This window comes from Danio rerio, chromosome 9, assembly GCF_052040795.2.
Source record: "Danio rerio strain M-AB ecotype USA chromosome 9, GRCz13ab, whole genome shotgun sequence".
Classification (NCBI taxonomy): domain Eukaryota; kingdom Metazoa; phylum Chordata; class Actinopteri; order Cypriniformes; family Danionidae; genus Danio; species Danio rerio.
The window spans coordinates 34,834,568-34,854,432 of NC_141029.1; the positions used below are offsets into that span (position 1 = coordinate 34,834,568).

The following is a 19,865-nucleotide window of genomic DNA, read 5'->3' on the forward strand; positions in this document are numbered from 1 at the left end:
TCTTCAAATTTAGAAACAACAAATGTGTACATACATTATAAAAAACAATTACCCAATATTTAAGTTTAGAAAACATCTACATGGTCAGGGTGGATGGATAGAAAGATAGGCATGAAAGACAGAAAGAAAAAAAGAAAGAACAAAATGACAAAAAGATATAGAAAGAAAGAAAGAAAGAAAGAAAGAAAGAAAGAAAGAAAGAAAGAAAGAAAGAAAGAAAGAAAGAAAGAAAGAAAGAAAGAGAAAGAAAGAAAAAGTAAGAAGGGGGATTGGAATGAAAGCATCTAAATTGGCATATAAACAAGAATGGATGGATGAATGAATGCATGGAAGGAAGGAAAAGAAAGGACTACAGTCACAGATGGATAGAAAGAAAGAAAGGAAGAAAGGAAGAAAGAAAGAGAACAGACGAACAAAAATGAACTAAAATTAATGAATAAAAAAGATAAGGGACTAGATGGACGGATAGATGGATGGATGGACACATGTAAGGAAGAAAAAAAGAACCACAGTCAGAAATACAGATAAAATAAAAAAAATAACAAACAAAAATAGCAGAATGAATGAAATAGATAAAGGACTAGATATATAGATAGATGGATGGACAGATAGAAAGAAAACATGAAATGCTTTATATTTTAAAAATTATTTATATTCATATTTTAAATGTTTTTAATGTACAAATATGGTATATAAATGAATAAAGTATATGGTAAAAATGTAATATTGTGAAACTTTGCAGTTCGAAAGAATCAATTTCTTTTTTTGTTTAATTAAAGCCATTTTAATGTTGTAGAAACATTCATTATTTCTAATTTGTGAAAACAGTTACTGGAACATTTAGTAATAAGATTGTTACATTTCAATTGCTTATAATCAGATTACAGTTACTTTTGGGAAATTACATTCGTCTATTACATTTGTTAAACTTCATAACTGTGCCTGAGGATTTAAAATAGTTACAATAATAAAACTTTACACACTAATGGTCACATAAAATTTGTAATATACAGTATCTTAATAATCCCATTCAAATAAAAATGTACAATATACTGTATATATGGTGATATACAGTTGAAGTCAGAATTATTAGGCCCCCTTTGAATTTTTTATATATATAAACTGTATATGACTTAAACTGACTTAAACTGTATATTGTTTTTTCTCTTTAGTAAATGAGTTAAGAAGTCTTGAAAAAGGAATAAAAAAAAGTCAGGATGCACTCACTAAGATTTTTAGATTGTTCTCAAAAACAATTTTTTTTTTATTTTGTTATTGTTGAGTTGTGTAAAGAAGTAGAATTGGCTTTTTTTGGAATCCGAACAGAAGAAAAGATGTGCAGGTTGGTGTCTAGAGCCTTATGTTTTCACTGAAGAAATCCATCATTTTTACCCTTTGCATAGGGTTGAAATGAGTGATCCTCAGTAAATCATCTCTTAATTAGGTCTTGATGGGCCATTAGAAATAGGCCCTCTAGTACTGTCTCTCTCCAACCATGCCAATGACAATGCAGTTCAACATCTTTCAGCTTCATTCCACACACTCTCTACTAATATTATATAATACAAATGTGGATAGTGGAAACACAAGCAGAATGTCGGACCTCAGCATATAAAAGTATGACACATTTTATCAGACACATTTTTTAAATGCTTTCGTCAATTTCCCATCATACCCTCCAGCAGCTTTGAAGCTAATAAATTATTCAATTGTATAATTAGCATTTAATAGAAAATAATTTGCATTTGCAAAGCCACCATAAGGGTTAGAAGTGAACTTTGTAGAAGTGATTCATGACTTTTTTGCATAAACAAGATTCATTCATGAAATCTAATACTGTCACGTATGCACAAAATCTTTCATTATGTTTCTTCAGCACTGTCCGTGGTGCTGAATCATTCACCTTTCATAACCTATAATAGCACTTAAACGCTTTCCTTTTGATCACACAGAGACTTTAAAGAAATAAAGTGCACAGAAATGAGGCGAAAATAACAAAGACAAAACAGAAAGCTTGTTAGAGGATAACAGATGGTCTTTAAATTCAACAAAGGACCCAAGGGAACAGATTCTGGGTCCAGATGACCCACACACCTTTATTGTACACGCAGTGGTGTGGGTATGTATACAAATACACAAATTTACAAAAGCAAAGCTGTATTTCTTGAAAAACAGAGATAATAGCTCTGTTCTCGTGTGCACACAAACAAACACACACACAAACACACACACGAAGCAGAATTAAATGAAAGTATTTGGGGGTTCCATTCTGTCACATTATAGCAGATGGTGTCCAGTTCAAGCCAGGCTGGTACAGTCCCTGGAGACGAAGTGGGAGGGAAAAAGAGAGAGACAGAGAAAAGCAAAAAGGGAAAAAGATGTTGGGTACTCTCTTAACTCCCTCTTTGTCTCAGTTATTTACACCTCAAAGATTGTTCTTGAGGGGAAAGGGCTGACCAATTCGTTCTTTCCGCCCAGAAGTGTAATACACACACACACAGAAATCACCCTGGGTTTAGAGGTGTTTTGGGGAGTATCATAGTGGTGCATTTGTGTGCAATCAGAGTTACATTTATGAGTTTTAAAATTGCAAACTTTTTTGTCTTTGATGTCATAATTGTGATTGTAAAACTCTGAGAAACTCAGATTGTTGAGGTAACTTCTGCTGTTTGTTTGATTTTTTTTTTCATTAAATCATTTACGCATTTTTATGTTACTTCAGGTCATTCTTTTTAAGCTTCTGCAAGAAGCAATAAGGTACCAAGCACATAATTTTGTCTCTAAAAGACATCTAAAAATAGTCCTCTTGGCTAAAATAAGGCTACATTTTGGCCAGTCAGTGAAAATCTAATAGACTAATCATAATCCAAAACTAGACTAGTCATGAAATAGACAGATTAGACAGACTTCACATGTGTAGTAATTCATTCATGTGTATTTGTTTGATTACTAGTCTAGTTTTGGACCATTGTTAGATGTTTATTAGATTATCTCTGACAGCCCAAATGTTTAGCCTTGTTTTAGCCAAGACGTCTATAGGTTGATGTCTGTTATACTCTTCTTTTAAACACAAAAAATACTTGCTGTTGTTTATTCTTGTCCTTTCAGCAAGAGGGTTTGCTTCTGATATCTAAATTAATAATAAACAAAACCTATTTTTTTACATATTCCTCTTTTAAGGCACACATGTCTTTCTAGATACTTAGATTAAGCCAATCCAGCCTGATCTCACAAGGAAACGCAAGTATTTTACGTTTTGTCAGTTTAGTGGCTAATTCGTATGAGTTCAATCGTGCGAAAATGTACGATTTTAAAAAGGATGCGTGACACCCAACCCCACCCCTAACCCCAACTGTCATTGGGTGATGAGTAAATCCTAATTTTAAGAATTAGATTGTACGAATTCATATGAATTAGCTACTTTATCAAAAAGTTACAAATTGCCGTGAGATTGCGATGGCCAATCAAACCATAAGAATTTTCGAAAACACATGTTAAATTTGCATGTGTTAAAAGAGCATTTACAACACGTGATGGGTGAAACATGATTTTGTGTTATAACATATGAGGCACCTTCCAAAACCACTAATTTCACAAAATTTTTTTTTTTTTTTGTAATTTTTGTTTTGGGCTAAACAAACCTTGTTGGAAAAATCATATGGGGAGAGTAAATGAGGACAGAATTAACAGAATTATAAATATGTATACCATCCACAATTAAATTGGTATTTATATAATATTCAATATGGTAATTGTCATCCTTTACTCTCTCCATTTTACAAGCATCTAAACAATCTTAGAGCTAAAAGTACAAAAGCTGTCACTGAGCTGGAGATGGGTGAAACATTTTTTGTGTTATATCATATGATTTACAATCCAAAACCACTCATTTCACTAGTGTTTTTGTAAGGTTTGTTTTAGGGTATACAGACTTTTTTGGAAAAGTCATATTAGGGACAGTAAATGATGACAATTATCAAAATTAGATTGAATTATTTATATAATATTCAATATTATAAAGATTAATTTACTCCAAATTGTACTTACCCATAATACTTGCATCTAGAATCTCAGAAATGTGCATTATAGGCAAGGCAAGTTTATTTATATAGTACATTTCAAACACAATGGTAATTCAAAGTGCTTTACATAAACAAGAATAAAAGAGACAAGTATAAGAAAATGAAAACAAAGAGTAAAAATGATTCAAAACAGATTCAAATGTGTTGAAACAGGTTTAAAAAAATAGAATCAAATCTATACAGATGTGTTTTTAGTCTTGATTTTGGGGTGCCTTCACATTTGTTCATTTTGGGTCCTTTTCACACCACACTGATTGCTTTTGTCCGAACCAGTTGAAAAGAACCAAAATGTAGCGACAAAATTCACATCACTGATTGGCTAGATGGTATTGAATGTATTTCCTAAACTGTTTTTCGATTGGTCAAAATTAACATGTGGGAAAATGCCAATCGAACTCCCGCAAGTAAACAAACCGGCAGACACAAAATTGAGCTTTTTCCTATGGAGGGACGACTCTGCTGGCTGATTGTATCCCTGGTCATAGTATACTATATAGTTTGTATACATCACCTTAAACAAACTGTACATATTCAGAATAAAGTACGGCTGCGGCTGGAAAACAATGTTTTAATGCATTGCAAACGGCGATTTTTGCGATTGGGTTTGTTTTTGTTCAGACCATGTTCTCACCACAAACGAACCGCTCCAGGGTTCGTTTGAAAGCCTATCGAGACCACCTCTTCAAGGAAGTCTCAGTGCGCTTTTTTGGTCCGCTTTTGCGGCTCACTCGAGTGCAATTGCTACATTCACACCTGCCCAAACGAACCGCACCAAGAGGGAAAACAAACTCTAGTGAGTTTCACCCGAACTAAATAAGGCAGGTGTGAAAACACCCTGAATGTACCTAATGTTGGAGCACATCTGATCATTTCTAGAAGCTATTAGTACTTAAATGGTTCATATTATAGATTAAAGGTACACATTAGTAGATTATTAGTATATATTTATTACCTAAAAAGTACTAAATGTACCTTTTGAAAGGGTACCACCACAGTGCAGCCTTGGTACTTCTATTCCTGAGCCTCTATTTACCCTATTCTCTGCCGATGAGCGGGCGCTGCCATTTGAATCTTTTTTTCTCTAGACTTCCGGTCTCATTCACTTCCATTCATTTTTTGACGTTAAAAACTGCTCGTTACGCTGCTTGATGTTGCAATTTGATATTTCCTTGTTATATTATTCTACTTGGTCTGTATAGTCATGCAAACATTTGTTTGTAGAGCAAGTAGTTTGACCATTTTCTGCCGTTTATTATTCCTAGTCATTTCTCCCATAGGCGACTGAATCGGAAGATCTAAGACAATCGCGAAAACAGGCGCACTTCCGCATTTTAGAATAAGGTGTAGTAATAGTAATAGTGTAGGTTGTTGATGTATGGTTGACGACAGATATGTTATTTATTTTAATCAGTTTTCTATAATGGCAACCTTACCTTTTATACATTTCGACTTGTTGTGATCATAAATATAACTAATACTCCTTGTGCTGCTTGTATTTGTCAGTGATTCGATAATTTTCTCCATGACACCTAATTCATCAGTACAGCAAAGCACTTGAATGTGACACGCTCATAATTACAGCTTTAGAATTCGTGCATTTTCAGCAAAAGCTCATTTAAAGCTGATTTTTTATTATTATTATTGTTATTATTTTGTTTTATTTCTGGGCTTGTCAGACTCTTCAATCGGTTCTGTGCAGGTGCTAAGATGGACTTTTCCAATCATATCCGTGCTTCTACACCCAGATTTGCCTCCAGGATCTCTCACAGGTGCAACATTGGCCCCCGGCCGGCCTGGCACCCTACCCTTCTGCTCATCAGCACCACTACCAAAACACACACACACTCACACACACATAAACCCTCTGCCCCCCTTCTCGAAGGTCCAGCTGATCCCCACCTGATCCCAATTCATGGGGGAGGAGGAGGAGGAGGAGGAGGCGTTCAGATCTGAGCTCACCCTGGAGAGGTGAGAGAGAAGAAAATATATGCCATCGCTCATCTTTCTTGTCTGTCTCTCTATCCGTCTCGTACAAGGATAGTAATTCTTTGTGTTCCTGTCACATTAACGCCAACAATGACGTCCAAAAGCACGTTAGACACTGGCCTTGGGAATCATATGCATGCTTGTGTTATGTATGTAAGGTTGTGCGTCTGTGTATGGAGTGTTATTGTGTGTAAAGGCCAGTATGTCCAAGCGGAGCTGAGCTCAGGTGTCCTGTGCTGATGAGCTGCAGCTGGCTCTCATTCGGGCTGTAATGGGTGCTATCCAGTGCCTGGGTCAGTCATGCAGCTGAGTTTAGACTACCCTCCGTTTAACAATCCGTGTTCAAACTCATTCAGCCTTCCAAAATGTATAGAAGTTATCTTAAAATGCTCACTCGTTAAATCTGGGGTAGGATGTTATCCAGAAGCTTTTGTTTGTTATATCGGTTGATCGTCTTTTGTGAAAGGTTCAAAACATTAAAGGTTTTGTCTATTGTTGCGATCAGTATTGCAGAAGATGTGTGCAAGCCTCTCCAAAATTGCCTCCCCTACACTGTAAAAATATCTGCTAATTAACAGTTTCCCATAATTTGTGATTCACAGTTTTTTCCTTGGTTTATTTATGCTTTCAAAATGCATTATGGGACCTTGGTCTCTGCTTTGACACTTTTGATGTTCAAAATTGAGCAAAGTGACTTTGACATTTGTAGTTGTTTGAAACAGTAGAGTGTGTTATAAATCATATCGATATAATAATAATAAAAAAAACAAACAAGCTATTGGTAGCTGCTCTATATTGCTTAAAACGAATAACAAATGTAAATAATACTCACTGTTTACACAACTTTCAATTTCACCTAATGCAATTTGACTGCATAAATTACCAGAAAACTATGAATCACAAAGTATTGAAGAGAAGCTTTAAATAATTTATGTTTTAAAGGTGTAGTATGTAAGTTTAACACCCAGTGGTTGAACTAGGTGTTGCATTCCTGGATCAAAACAAATGAAAGTGCAGGTTGCCAGATTGAGGACCAACAAGAGCGAGTATAATGATCGAGCTTAAAGACTGAAAAAAGCACTCGATAGAAGGAATATTCTTCATATTAAAAGGAATTTTTGTTTTAAACAACACCTCGGATTGATATATTAGAAACGGCTTTTATTTCTTGCAGCTGGAAAACAGCTGATCACCTCAGGTACAGCTCATGTGCTTTCTTCAGTGTTAAATGCTAACAAGTTGAGTTTGAAAGCCATTTTACATGATTTTTTTTTGCCATATACTGAAAGCAGCAGCAGATAGTTCACCTCTGATCTTGAAAATAAAATAAATAGTTTGAAATTGAACTCTACAACTGTGACTCAAAACCAACACAAAGTGATTCAGCATCTACATTTAATAACATAAAGCAGGTTTAATATGTATTAATTAGATCGTAAACCTTACCATTTCATGAGTGAGTGCATATTCTGTGCTTCTGAATGGCTGTATTTAAATTTCTGTCGTGTTTCATCTGGTGCAAACAGCCAAATTGCTTATCACTGCAAGTCTCATCACACGCTTACATTCGCATTATTTATATTATTTGCTAATTAATAACCTCATGTAGAACTCTGAATCTGCGTCTCATTTTGGAGTCTGCTGCTGTCCACCGGAGGTTGCATTTCAGCCACGGCTGCATGCTTTGAGAGCCTTTCTGAATAAATGAATGAAATGCATGGTTTTCCAACAAGGCAACCCGGGGTACTGAAGTATAATTGGCTAAAGTTGCAGAGGGTGGGTTAAAAGAACCAAAACAAAAACAGCTTTCCAGCATGGACATTTTCAAAGCAGAATATCTGACTTTAGCATTGTTTTTCAGATAAACAAGCATGTTCATTTGGCATTTTTCTCAGAAATAACATATTAAGAGTCAAAAACTTACATACAGCAACCAGCTTTAATACAGCTTTAAACCATCAATTTAAATGATTCATCATCCATAATAAAATACTGAGAAAGACTATCACGTTCTAAGACTACTTGTACAATGAACCAATGTTACTAATGTTTGTAATTATGATAAAACATCAAATAATACAGTGACAAAAATTACTGGAATAAGACAGACTCTTACTCAGTGGTGTAACAAATTACTGCTCAAATGACTTAATTGAATAGTATTTTTTGCTTTACTATTTTAAAAATGTGTATTTGACTTTTTCTTGAGTACATTTTTAGTGCTGTATTTGTACTTTACATGTTTATTTTTTTCTTGTCTATGGTGGTTGTCTAAGTAGAATAATCCTTTCCGTCCGAGAGAATGCTCAGACTGCCTGTCACTGATGAGAAGTTGAAGGATGGCTACTGTATGATGGCTGAAATTTCCAAGTGGCCTTAAAGAATAACTAAATGCACTACAGAATATTACGTTTCTAATCACATTGCATGGATTCTATCAGTGCTGCATGTGCTTGGTTTGTGGCGACAACTGCTGGACAGTTATGGCTTGTTAGTCGGGGTTTAAAATACATAATTTAAGTTTAAACATATCAGCACAGATTTTTGCCCTCTTTTTAGATTTTTAAGTTGCACCAATCTCTCTCCGCTTGTTAACACATCAATCTGTTTTCTGTCTGCTTTTTATATGTATGTATATTAATTTATACAACAGTTCTGTCAGGTTCTTGAATCTGATTGGCTGATAGTCGTGCGATATTCTGCAAGTAACCGCACTCGTCCCGCATCTTCACCCTTCTGCTTTGTGTATTACTCCACCCACATACAGCAACAAGCAGAGGACAGTCTACAGTTTGACAACCATTCCTGCTGTTGGCCAACATGTACTTTTGAGGCTTTTTTTAGTTGAGAATGTAGTTGTTTAGATTGCAACTATGCAGTTTATTTATAAGGATTTTGTCTATTAAAAATATTTATAATTTCTGAGAGACCGCGCGTCGGCGGCCATTAGCCTGTCACACTGAGTTGACCAAAGATGGTTGACGTTGTCTATTCACAAAATGGTGACAGGACTGCATAATAAGCTCTTAGAAGATTAAAACTGCGTAATTTCTAACTACAGCTGATCAAATCATTATTATACTTGAAAGTGATATTCTAAGTCGATATCTCTCTTTTCTAGGTTGTTGTGCTGTATTTATACCATATAGTGTATTAATTGTGAGATGGGACTCGCAAATCAGGAGTGTGTGTTGTGTTGGCAGAAAGAAAGAAGAAATGCCTGCATGTGTTTAGCATTTTTCCTTATCGCAATCTGGTAGTGAATGTGCTGCATTTTCGAGTTTAATTATTGTGATATCCTGATTGCAACAGAGAAATACTGTTGACTGTAATACTGTAAGGAGATATCTCTGTAGACTGATAGCATGTCATGTCACGTTCAACTTAATCTTAAAATGTGAGCAAAATCACCTGTTTTTTCATCACTTTAGACATTATGCTAGAGAATCATTCAAACAGTAGTTCTAAAGTGAAGTAAATTAATTAGCAATGGTTTTTGCGGTTCTGACGTCAGCTGCAGATGTGAATGAATGGCGAAGGAAAGTAGTTCCTCAAACAAAATGATTTTTAGACTCTCCATGTTTGAGTTTTTTTTTTGTATATACACAATTGTGCCGTCGAACTGTTGTAAAAAAACGCAATATCACACTCATAGCAGTGCAATATGGCTATTTTTCAGCACGCCTCCCACCAGTGCTGATATACAGCCATATCACACTGCTACTTGTGTGATATTGCTAATGTAATGCGTTCTCACATTAAATGAGTCTCACATTATTAATTTATAGTCCATGAATGACAAGTAATTAACTTGCACTTAGAAACACCCTTAAAAGATGGCACTACATTTTAAATTTGCAGGATAAAAGGTGGAATGATTGTCACAGTGTAATACTCACTACTCTTAAGTATTTTATGAAGGGCTGTTAAACAGATTTTATATTTTTACTCTACTTTTGATCAAAAAATTATACTTTTACTTGACTGTTCAGTGCTCTTTCCACCAAAAAATACAAATAAAAAAATGGATACACCATGCAGTCCTCAATCCTAATTGGCTGACTTAGTGATAAAATTAGTCCAACAATTCAGTCCAACATCACAAGATTTCACTGTTTGTATCACTTTGTGTCAGTGTCAGTCTGTGCATTAGCACTGATGACTTTTTCTGCAGTTAAAATCTATAAATAGTTAATTCTTTACTGTCTTGCACACAAATATGAAGTGCATTTCTCAGTAGTATCTGGATGCAGCCTTTATGATGCAAGCTGAGACTGCATCACTCAGCGATGCAATGTCAGACACAATGCACTCAAATGGAGCTAGTGACGTCACTGTGATGGGTAGGGTTAGGGGTGTGGTTAGGTGAGCCTATTAAAAAGCATTGGATGCAGTCCAGATTGCACTGCACCAGGTCTGCAGCCAGACCCCTCTCGCATTTCTGCATCCTGCTTGTTTCTCCAGTTTATCTTCAACTGAAATTCAGAAATTATATTGAAATGTAGGGTGTGTTTATAGAGTACAACAATCCATTCAAATCAGAAATGCTTTTGCTTTGTATTTTTGAAAGATCAATCTCAAATAACAATACCATCCAAAAAATATTTGATTAAATATTATGCCAAAACAGTAGTTTGCAATGACATTTCATTAGACATATGGACCTATAGTTTGCCATTGTTATATGGATCCTTTTCACAAGACACATTTAGCAATCATCAGCATCTTAAATCCTTAAAAGTTTTTTAATATTTAGATTTTTTTTAAAGAATGTATGTATATTTATATGTATATATGTATGTTTTATGTCATATCTGCATCGAATTTCATGATGGTGTCTTAATAGCACCATTGTTGAGTTTTTCTTTTATTATTTTAGCAAATATTGCCCCATTTTCAATTTAGAATGTATATCCGAAACAGTTCTGATTTGCACATTTATATTGATCATACCTGCTGATACCAGAGGAATAGATTTGTTGTCAAGTATTTTATACACACAAGAGAAATCTGGTGATTATGCGAATGACATAGGCGCTGGTCTAAACTACACATCATCATAATAAAGCATTGGAAAATTTGTTTTATGAGATGTAAATGAACATGCCTCAGAGCCAGGCCTGGCAGAAGGTATTCTTATTGACCGCGTACTTGGACTGAATTAAGCCGTGAAATGAGCTGCAATCCATTGTTCTTTCACCACCAACAACAGAGATCAATACTTATGATCTCCACCAGCCCTCCTAAAACTGAGCACACAGGACAACATATGTTCCTTTCGGTGCTGGATAGAATCGCACGAAGCCAAAATATACAAAAAACAAAGCCTTTACAAACAGACCACAACATCACACTCAGAATACTGCCCAAAAGACATATGATCTTTGCTTGACTCGAACCAACCCCATTGTCTTTTCCTCTCGTCATGCCCAGTTCTCCATGTCCTCCCCTCTATTGTTTTTCTCTCTCTGGGTCTTACTATTTTCATACCCCACTACTGGCCCTGGGTCAGACATCCTGCCTCCATCCATCTCTCCATCCACCCATCCATCTTTCCATCCTTCCAGCAACATCAGCCAGCTGCCCCAACACACAACACACACACACAGAAAGAGAGAGAGAGAGAGAGAGAGCAGACCTTAATTCAGTCAGTGAGGTCTTTGCCCCCTTCCCAAAGCAATGCCCAGATCTGAACACATGCACCAGGCAAAAAAGGGCAGCAGAGGGGGGATGGGTGACTCTGGAAGCCATATGCCTCTTTCTCACATTTGACTCTGTGTATTTATATGTGTACGTGTGAGGAGGGGAGGGGTGTTTTGCAGGAAATAGCGGACCAGCTGACTTTCTTCACAAACACAGGACAGAAATAAAAGGTATTAATGGCATCTAATACATCTCATCAGCCGTGATCAATAATAGTCTACAGCATTATCAGGCAGAGGACGATGTGTGGATCCTGAAGAATGCCAATGCTTTCATTTTTTATTAAAGACCCTATTTTACCCATCAAACTTGGTATTGAACTACACGTTTATTTACTGATTATATTACATCAGTCTGTTCAGATCGGATGCACAGACTGGGAGGATCTATATGCGTCATTGGCGTGCCTGTTAGAGTGAAATACTCTTTACGAGTGTTTTACGAGAAGTTTGGCCGCTGTTCTTTTTGTGTTTATAAGAAATGTCTTATTAAAATTCAGTCTCTCGTGGAGAAGAGCAAATGTCTCCAAGGCTGTCCTCTAGTCGTATAATTCAACAAGCATATCAAATCTTGCATTTCTCAACAAATCATTACTAACTGGATTTTTTTTCCCTGCATAATAGAATTATTGATCTTTGCAAGATCTTAGCTGATGAGTACTCACATTTCTTATGTATTACTCTTACAAACTACAATTTTATTTATTTATTTATTTATTTATCTATCTATCTATTAATACACAACCTGTTCAGTGAACAGTGCTTAAAATAAAGCAAAAAATTATTTTTATTTTATGTTTTTTTATTTATAGTAGCAACATAATGATTTAATTTAAGAGTCTACATTTCCTATTGCTAAACATTTTTCCTTTGTACAAACTATAAAGTAACAGAACCAAATTCAAAACAAAAGTTTCGTAAGATAAAATATATAAAAATAACTAACAATAAAATAATTACATAAATAACATCAATATCTGAATATACATAGGTCAGAGAGGGTCAAATCTTTATTTATTTGCTCAACTTTACTTTAGTTGTTATCAGCTGTAAATTCTTAATCTAAATAGAGAATTTAGAAGGGGAGTGCAATGGGTCGTAAATAAAAAAAAAAGTTTGTTCTGTGGATGGGTATTAGATAGTAATATTTTGATACTTCTTCAAAGATTGGATGGAGCAACCTAGTACATTTAGTCCACTTGGACTAGATATTTCTAAATACAATAATTGGGGTCGAAGGAAGAATTAAATTTTTTCCATCACATAAATATCATACACTATTTCTAGCTATTCTTGGATTTTTGGGGATTCAGGAAGTAAACCATGTCTTGTAACTGCTTTTTTGGCTGTGATTATTAAAATATCAAGCAAGTATTTTTAGATTTACTTATTTGGATATCAGAGCTTCAAAAATGGGCGGTTCATTCCACTATGGCGACCTCGGATTAATAAAGGGACTAAGCCGACAAGAAAATGAAATAATGAATGAATGAGCTTCCAAAATGAATAACCATAAATTGAAAGGGTGGTGTAATGTTAAAAAAGCAAAGAATTCTTACATTGTTAAAAGAAAGGTTCTAAAGGGGGATGTTTGCAGGGTTTCCTGAAGAACCTTTCAGAAGACAGTTCTTTAAAAAGAACATTCTGGCCCCATAAGAACCAAAGACATGGTTGCATGGATGTTAAAGTTTCTTCATTGACTCTTTAATCGCAGTATAAAACAGTTATCTTTTTGAGTGTAGTGTGAAGAATATGTTCAAAATCTAAAGATTATTTTTCACTGAGAAAATACTATTTTGTAGAATGGGAATATTAGGGTCTTCTTTGCACCCTAAATATCGATAAAACTTGAAAGGTTTATTCTTTAACTCAGTATCTTTTGGTGCTAAAATGCAAATTGTTACAAATTTGTAAATAGATTGACAAAAACATAAGTAAAACTTTAGCAAACCTCATTTACAGAGTTTAACCCTTTAAGGTGCACTCCTTGAAAATATTTTATTTGGCCCACATCTTGAATTGAATAATATGCTGACACAACTCTGATAAATAGTAAAAACCAATCAAAGTATTAATGATAACCTGGACAACCAGGTGGTTAGGATGCCTGTTAAGTGATTCAAGTAAAGCATAGAATACATTGTAAAGGGGTCGTTTTATGCTAAATGAATATTTCACTAAACTTGTGGCATTTGATGATTCATAAAATTCAAGTAAAGTACAATTTTTTTAGGAGGCAAGCTGATTCGTCTGTACTAACTCTGTTTCCAATGGAAAATGATTCCATGGATATTCATTTTGTTTTGCCTCTATGTTTTATAACTACTTGTTAATTTATTTTTATTTATTTGTTTAGTTGTATCTTTACTCTTAAAACGCTGTTAGTAAACTTGTATTTGTGCTAACAGAGGACCATGATCTGCATTCAATTTCTGTTCTCACTTTTTTTTTGGGCAGAGTTTGGGTAAATAAACAGCAAATTTGACACAAGTTCCTTTATTCACTTGAACATTTACAATCAATTCAGTTTAGTGTTTTGTAGATATTTTGCTAGCACAGTGCAGTTTCACATGCACTTGTACATAAACTGGGTAATAACCTTAACCCTTGTAGCTGCAGCACTTAAGGCTAAGTATATTGTAAGCTCACGTGACATACCCTATACTGTCAAAAAAGCGCAACCAATATTTTCTCAATAGTGTAAATATATTCAAATAATTAATAATAGGCTTGCTATTAAACTGAGTTAGGATTAAAAGTCACCCTAATATCATGGGGTTTTCTTAAAAATATATAACTGAACGCTTAATTTAGTTAAGCAGCTGAAACTTTCACAAACAATTGCACCACTTTAACAGGCGTACAACGCATACGTTACTGCCAAGCGTCCAGCTCTCGCCTCGGGCGCTCCTTTCAATCTGGTCGAGGAAGAAGTCGCTGAGTGGAAAGGAGAGAGAAAAGAGAAAGAGAAAAGAGGGGGTGGGACGGAGGTGTGACTGTCGTGGATAAGTGCATAAAGTGAATGATTTGTAAGAGGGAGCGCGCGCGAGAGAGAGGGAGGCTTTATATGGAGCCAGCGGAATGTGTTATCTCTCAAATCATCAGAGGCACGAGGACAAGCACGCGTGGTTGTGAGGATGGCTGGAGCAATATTATCCTAATCCACGGAAACATAAAGGACAGCCCGAGACGACACTTTCTGATCTGGTCGATCTTATCTGAGGACGCGTGTCCATTGTTATCCACACACACGGGTCAGAGGGCAGCACATCCCCGAGCGTGCGTTACCGGTGCTGTTATTTACATCCGTTCGGTACCAATGCTTACTGAAATTTCATCATCACAACAACGCGAATCTACGTTACCGGTTGCGTTGTGAGTGGAATTAGTGGCGAGGAAAATATAACCGAGAAATGCTCTTGCCGATGCCGAAATAGAAATTCAGAAAGCACAATGGACAGAAGAACATGAATCACTGAAAACTGACTTGATAAACGGGATTTTGGAGGTTAAATTGATTCTCGTCGTTAACAGGGGTGAGTTATAAAATAATTTAACTAATTGTTGGTGGTACTTTTTAATCGTCTTCGTGTTGTGATTATTATGAAACAATATTTTACATCACAGGGTCTATGCTATTACACACCAAATTGCATTTTAATAAATTATTAGCTATAGCAACAGTGCAGATTGGCAAAAAAATATGTGCATTGATATTTTATATCCTCGTAATTTATTAGCAACATCTTCGATTTCATCCCTTGCCTGTCGCAATAATTTCCAATAGCTTGACACGTAATGAGTTTTCAAAATTTAAACTTAATTTCCATCACCAATTAAAGTCAAAGCAGGTGAAAAGGTGCTATGAATTAACGACTTCAGATTGACACGCTGACACCTTAAAATATTATTCTTGAACATTTTAAGACAGCAATTAAACCTTCGTTTGGTTAGAATTTGTGTTATATTATCTCAGATTCATTACTCAGTGGCCCAGCAAATAGCAAAATGACATGCAAATAAATGTAACATCGCTACATCAAAAAAATATGTAAACAAAACACTCAATCAGTTTATTAAAGTATTTTCTTTCAAATGTTACTTGTGATTCACAGTGACTGAGATCCAAGCACCCTTGTGTCATCTGGAGCTATAGGCTCTGCATTTGCATTTGCGACAGATGGTCAGCTATGACTTTGCTTTTGTGGCAATAATTGATTTCCATTAACTTTTGCATGGAATTAGAGCACATTTATAATGGTAACGTGTCCAGAATGAGCTAAATTGCAAAACGCACACTGACAGCCATTTAAAAACATGGTAGCTCTTTAACTGTTTCAAAGTATTAAAGTAACAAAATAAAAATAAAAACATGCAACACTTATTATAATCTTAATATAAGAAAAACATTCAGTCTAAACATTATAACCTTTTGATTAACATCAGTTCGATTTGTTCATCTATTTTGTTTTATTTTAGTAGCTATATGGATTATGACATTTATAGATTATTTATTCTTTTGTAAAACTTCAATCTTTTGCGTCTAATTCACCAGGGCAAGATAACATCCAGTGCACTTAGGAAGCCTCGATCAAACGGACCTGAAAATGATGCTGAGCCCCGATCAGACGGATCCTGACCTCACCTGGACACAGTCGGACACGGATTGTCTGAACGTCATGAAGGTGGAGTGTGTGGCACACGAGCCCTTAGAGGCCGACGATGGCAAGACTCGCGCACTCGTGCCCGCCGCGCTCACCCGAGAGGAGAAGAGACGAAGGAGGCGCGCGACTGCGAAGTACCGCTCTGCGCATGCCACGCGCGAGCGCATCAGAGTAGAAGCGTTCAACGTGGCGTTCGCCGAGCTCAGGAAGCTGCTGCCAACACTTCCACCCGACAAGAAGCTATCCAAGATAGAAATACTTCGCCTTGCTATCTGTTACATTTCTTATCTCAACCACGTTTTGGACGTTTAGATGAACTTTAGGCACATTTAACAGTACCACAAAACAACAGGTGTTTAAAGAATTATTTTATAGACATTGAGAAGTAGCATATTCCAGCAGTATACACAAATATTAAGGATGGAAATGGTAACATTTTATATTTACTTTCAGTTACATGTATGTTTTTATTCTGCACATAATGCCTTTTATGGTTTGGGAGGATGTTTTTAAAAAAGCAGTGTTTTCACAAATTTAACTACAGATTATAATTTATGCTGTAATTACAAAAAACTAAACAGTTCACGATCAAATCGAAAACGCACAGTTCATTGAAAAACACAAGGCATTATGAAAGTTATTATAAAGTGTTACCTGAAAATATTTTACCTGTTGCAATAACTGAATCTTGTATTTGACACTGTAGCAAGAGTTTTTGTTCTGTTTGAAAGATGGCTGTTCAGATATTAGACAACCTGTTCAACATCCAAGCTCATAAGCACATTTGTGGCAATAATTTGTTTTGAAAATATTTTTTTTGGACCTTCATAATTCACGTCATCGAAACAAATAACATGTATGTCGCAAACGGATTTGCTGAGCTCAGTTGAGCTCAAAATGTATAGGCTACTTCTGTGTGCTGGAACAAATCGTAACCTTGTTAGTTGTTAATTTATATTTTTCCTGTTTGTTTTATTTATTAAGTAAATTAAGTTATGTGAGTGTCCTTAAAATAGATTATCTAAAGTGTTTACGTAAACATGTAAATATTTAATGTTTTTATTATTATTATTATTATTAATTATTATTATTTTAGGCAGAGTTTTGGGTTTATTGTTGCTTTTCACTTGCACTTTTCATTGGCAGTTTTTGTAGGAGTAGGAGGGCCTTTGCTGTGTGTGCACTACGGTTACTAAAATGGTGTTGCTGTTGATGTCCTGTCCTCTGATAACGAGAAGCACTTCCCATCGGATAGGATCTATTGCTGTATTGTTTATTTTGTTTACAAAGTGCTCATAGATAGCGCTTTGGGTACCAGATGACTTGTGTTGGTTTAGTATCATACTATATTCAGTAATAATCAATGTAAAAAAAAAACAATTTGCAGTAACCTTTATAAAAAGCGATTTGCTTACCAAACAAGTCTACAAGCTACCCATAGATGCTCTCTTTGCTGCGACCAAAAATGATCTCAAAGTAGGTTTATTTTTTTCTTTTAGAAACTATGTATAGAGATTATTTGTTTACGTGATCCTTGTGAACCTTTTGGAAATTTTATAGTGATCAAATTATCTCACATCTGCCTCATATCCAAAGATCACCCTGTTAAGTCGGGGTTTGTCCGTCATTTTGTAGTGGGATAGCCAGTAGCATACACTGGTTTGTATCGCAGTTTTTTCATAACTATTTTAGAATAAATAGTAAAAGATTAATTCAAAGGTAAATCGTCTGTTGTAGTTTTTAAATAAAAAAAAACAATATGAAATTAAAGATATTGTGTCACCAATGTTCTCTACCATGCTTTTTAACTTTTGTAAGACGGCATTTTCAACGAAATGAACTGTTGTTTGAGATTATGTGAGTTGTAATATTATTTTGCTATTTAAAAAACATTTTTTTTCAATGCTGTCACACACACATGCACAGTTCGCTTTGCTCACGGCCCAAAGGCGACTTTCTCCCTAGAGAGGAGACAGGTGCTTGTCCAGACGGGCCAAGGCAACCAAATTACGACCCGTCTGCTGCGTCCCGTGGGAAAGAGCAAGAGAGCATATGCGCGTGTGTGCGTACGTGTCCAAGACTTGATCAGATTTCACATTAAACATCTTAACTTTACTCAGCTGATGATGTTCCACCTTTAAGATTTGCAATCAATCTCTGCCACTCAATCAGCAGCCTAAATAAGAGGTTAGTTTAGGGGGAATTGCTTAGAAAATAGCACGTTTATGTGAATAATAATTTTTAAAAATCCTTCATTTTGAATATTTAACATGTGCGCCTAATTTAACGCGCATGCCAAGAAGTCCAGCATGAAGTTCCTCACACTGGCGAATATAGGCTGATTAGTTTGTGTGTTTCCATGCCGGAAGTGAACAGGCCTCGTTAGAGGATTATGTAATGAATGACCCTTAGCCCTGCTGTAATACCATATGTCTGCGTGTATGTCATGATGGAGAAGGGTCGAATACATTAGCCTTAAACTCAGGTAGCCAGATTAGACGCTGACCCTTCATGCAAAGAGCCAATCTGTCGTCTCTACATGTGTCTTAGATAATAGGCTATTCAGTGCAAACAAAACAGCGAACCATTTCATCAAACAAGTGGCCATATAGTCCCCTTTCACTCCATCTGTTTAAAAACCTATTGAAAAATCTAAAGCACAGTCTTTCTTCATTCCATCTGTTTGAAAAATGTTGAAGTGTGTCTATCTATCTATCTATCTATCTATCTATCTATCTATCTATCTATCTATCTATCTATCTATCTATCTATCTATCTATCTATCTATCTATCTATCTATCTATCTATCTATCTATCTTATACCGGGTCAATCTGTCAAATTGGTTAAATTATTTGGTGCCAGATGGAAACGGACGGATGAGAGACAGATGATATTAAGGGTGTTTATAAAGAAAAGACCAGAAAAAACTGCTTAGAGGGGAAAACGAGAGTCAGTCTGTTCTCATTAGCTCGCGCATAGAAAGTGTCACACTCAGAACAATGCGACCCGGCTGCGCGTGCACTCCCGGACCATCTGTGCACGCGTCACACATACAATGATCAGATTTTCATCACACAATGACACACTGACATAGTCGGCGCATGCATTTGTTGATGCGGTCAACATCAAGATTTGTAAAAACCAATCGCCCAAACTAAGGCTATGCCGGGATTTTGGAAAGGTTATGGAAGGGAAATTTTTTTCACCATAAAGTTGCTGATGCGCTGTACAGCCCAGTACCAAAACTAGTAAATGCATGACTGCTGCCGCATTAGATATTATTGTACGCCCATCTAGTGTGTTTATATATATATATATATATATATATATATATATATATATATATATATATATATATATATATATATATATATATATATATATATATATATTGCTAAATTATATATTTATTTTTGATACTTAAATAATA

At 35.5% G+C, this 19,865-nt stretch overlaps 2 protein-coding genes across 5 annotated transcripts in view; both read left to right on the top strand.

Moving 5' to 3' along the window:
* cnga4 (cyclic nucleotide gated channel subunit alpha 4) overlaps window positions 1-6,579 on the top strand; it is a 39,897-nt gene extending 33,318 nt beyond the window's left edge. For 2 of the 4 annotated variants that reach the window (XM_087268115.1, XM_087268118.1), the window contains one exon: window positions 5,782-6,579. In XM_087268115.1, coding sequence (XP_087124241.1) covers window positions 5,782-5,985 — 204 coding nt within the window. In that variant the 3' untranslated portion in view covers window positions 5,986-6,579. The remainder of the gene's footprint in view (window positions 1-5,781) is intronic. The other 2 variants (XR_015499653.1, XR_015499654.1) reach the window with 2 other exon arrangements.
* An 8,301-nt stretch (window positions 6,580-14,880) lies between these two features.
* Window positions 14,881-18,220, top strand: nhlh2 (nescient helix loop helix 2). The gene is made up of 2 exons (NM_205669.1): window positions 14,881-15,306; window positions 16,326-18,220. Exon 2 carries the CDS (start codon window positions 16,378-16,380, stop codon window positions 16,744-16,746), a length of 369 nt encoding a protein of 122 aa, NP_991232.1. The 5' UTR covers window positions 14,881-15,306; window positions 16,326-16,377; the 3' UTR covers window positions 16,747-18,220.
* The last annotated feature ends 1,645 nt before the right edge of the window (window positions 18,221-19,865 follow it).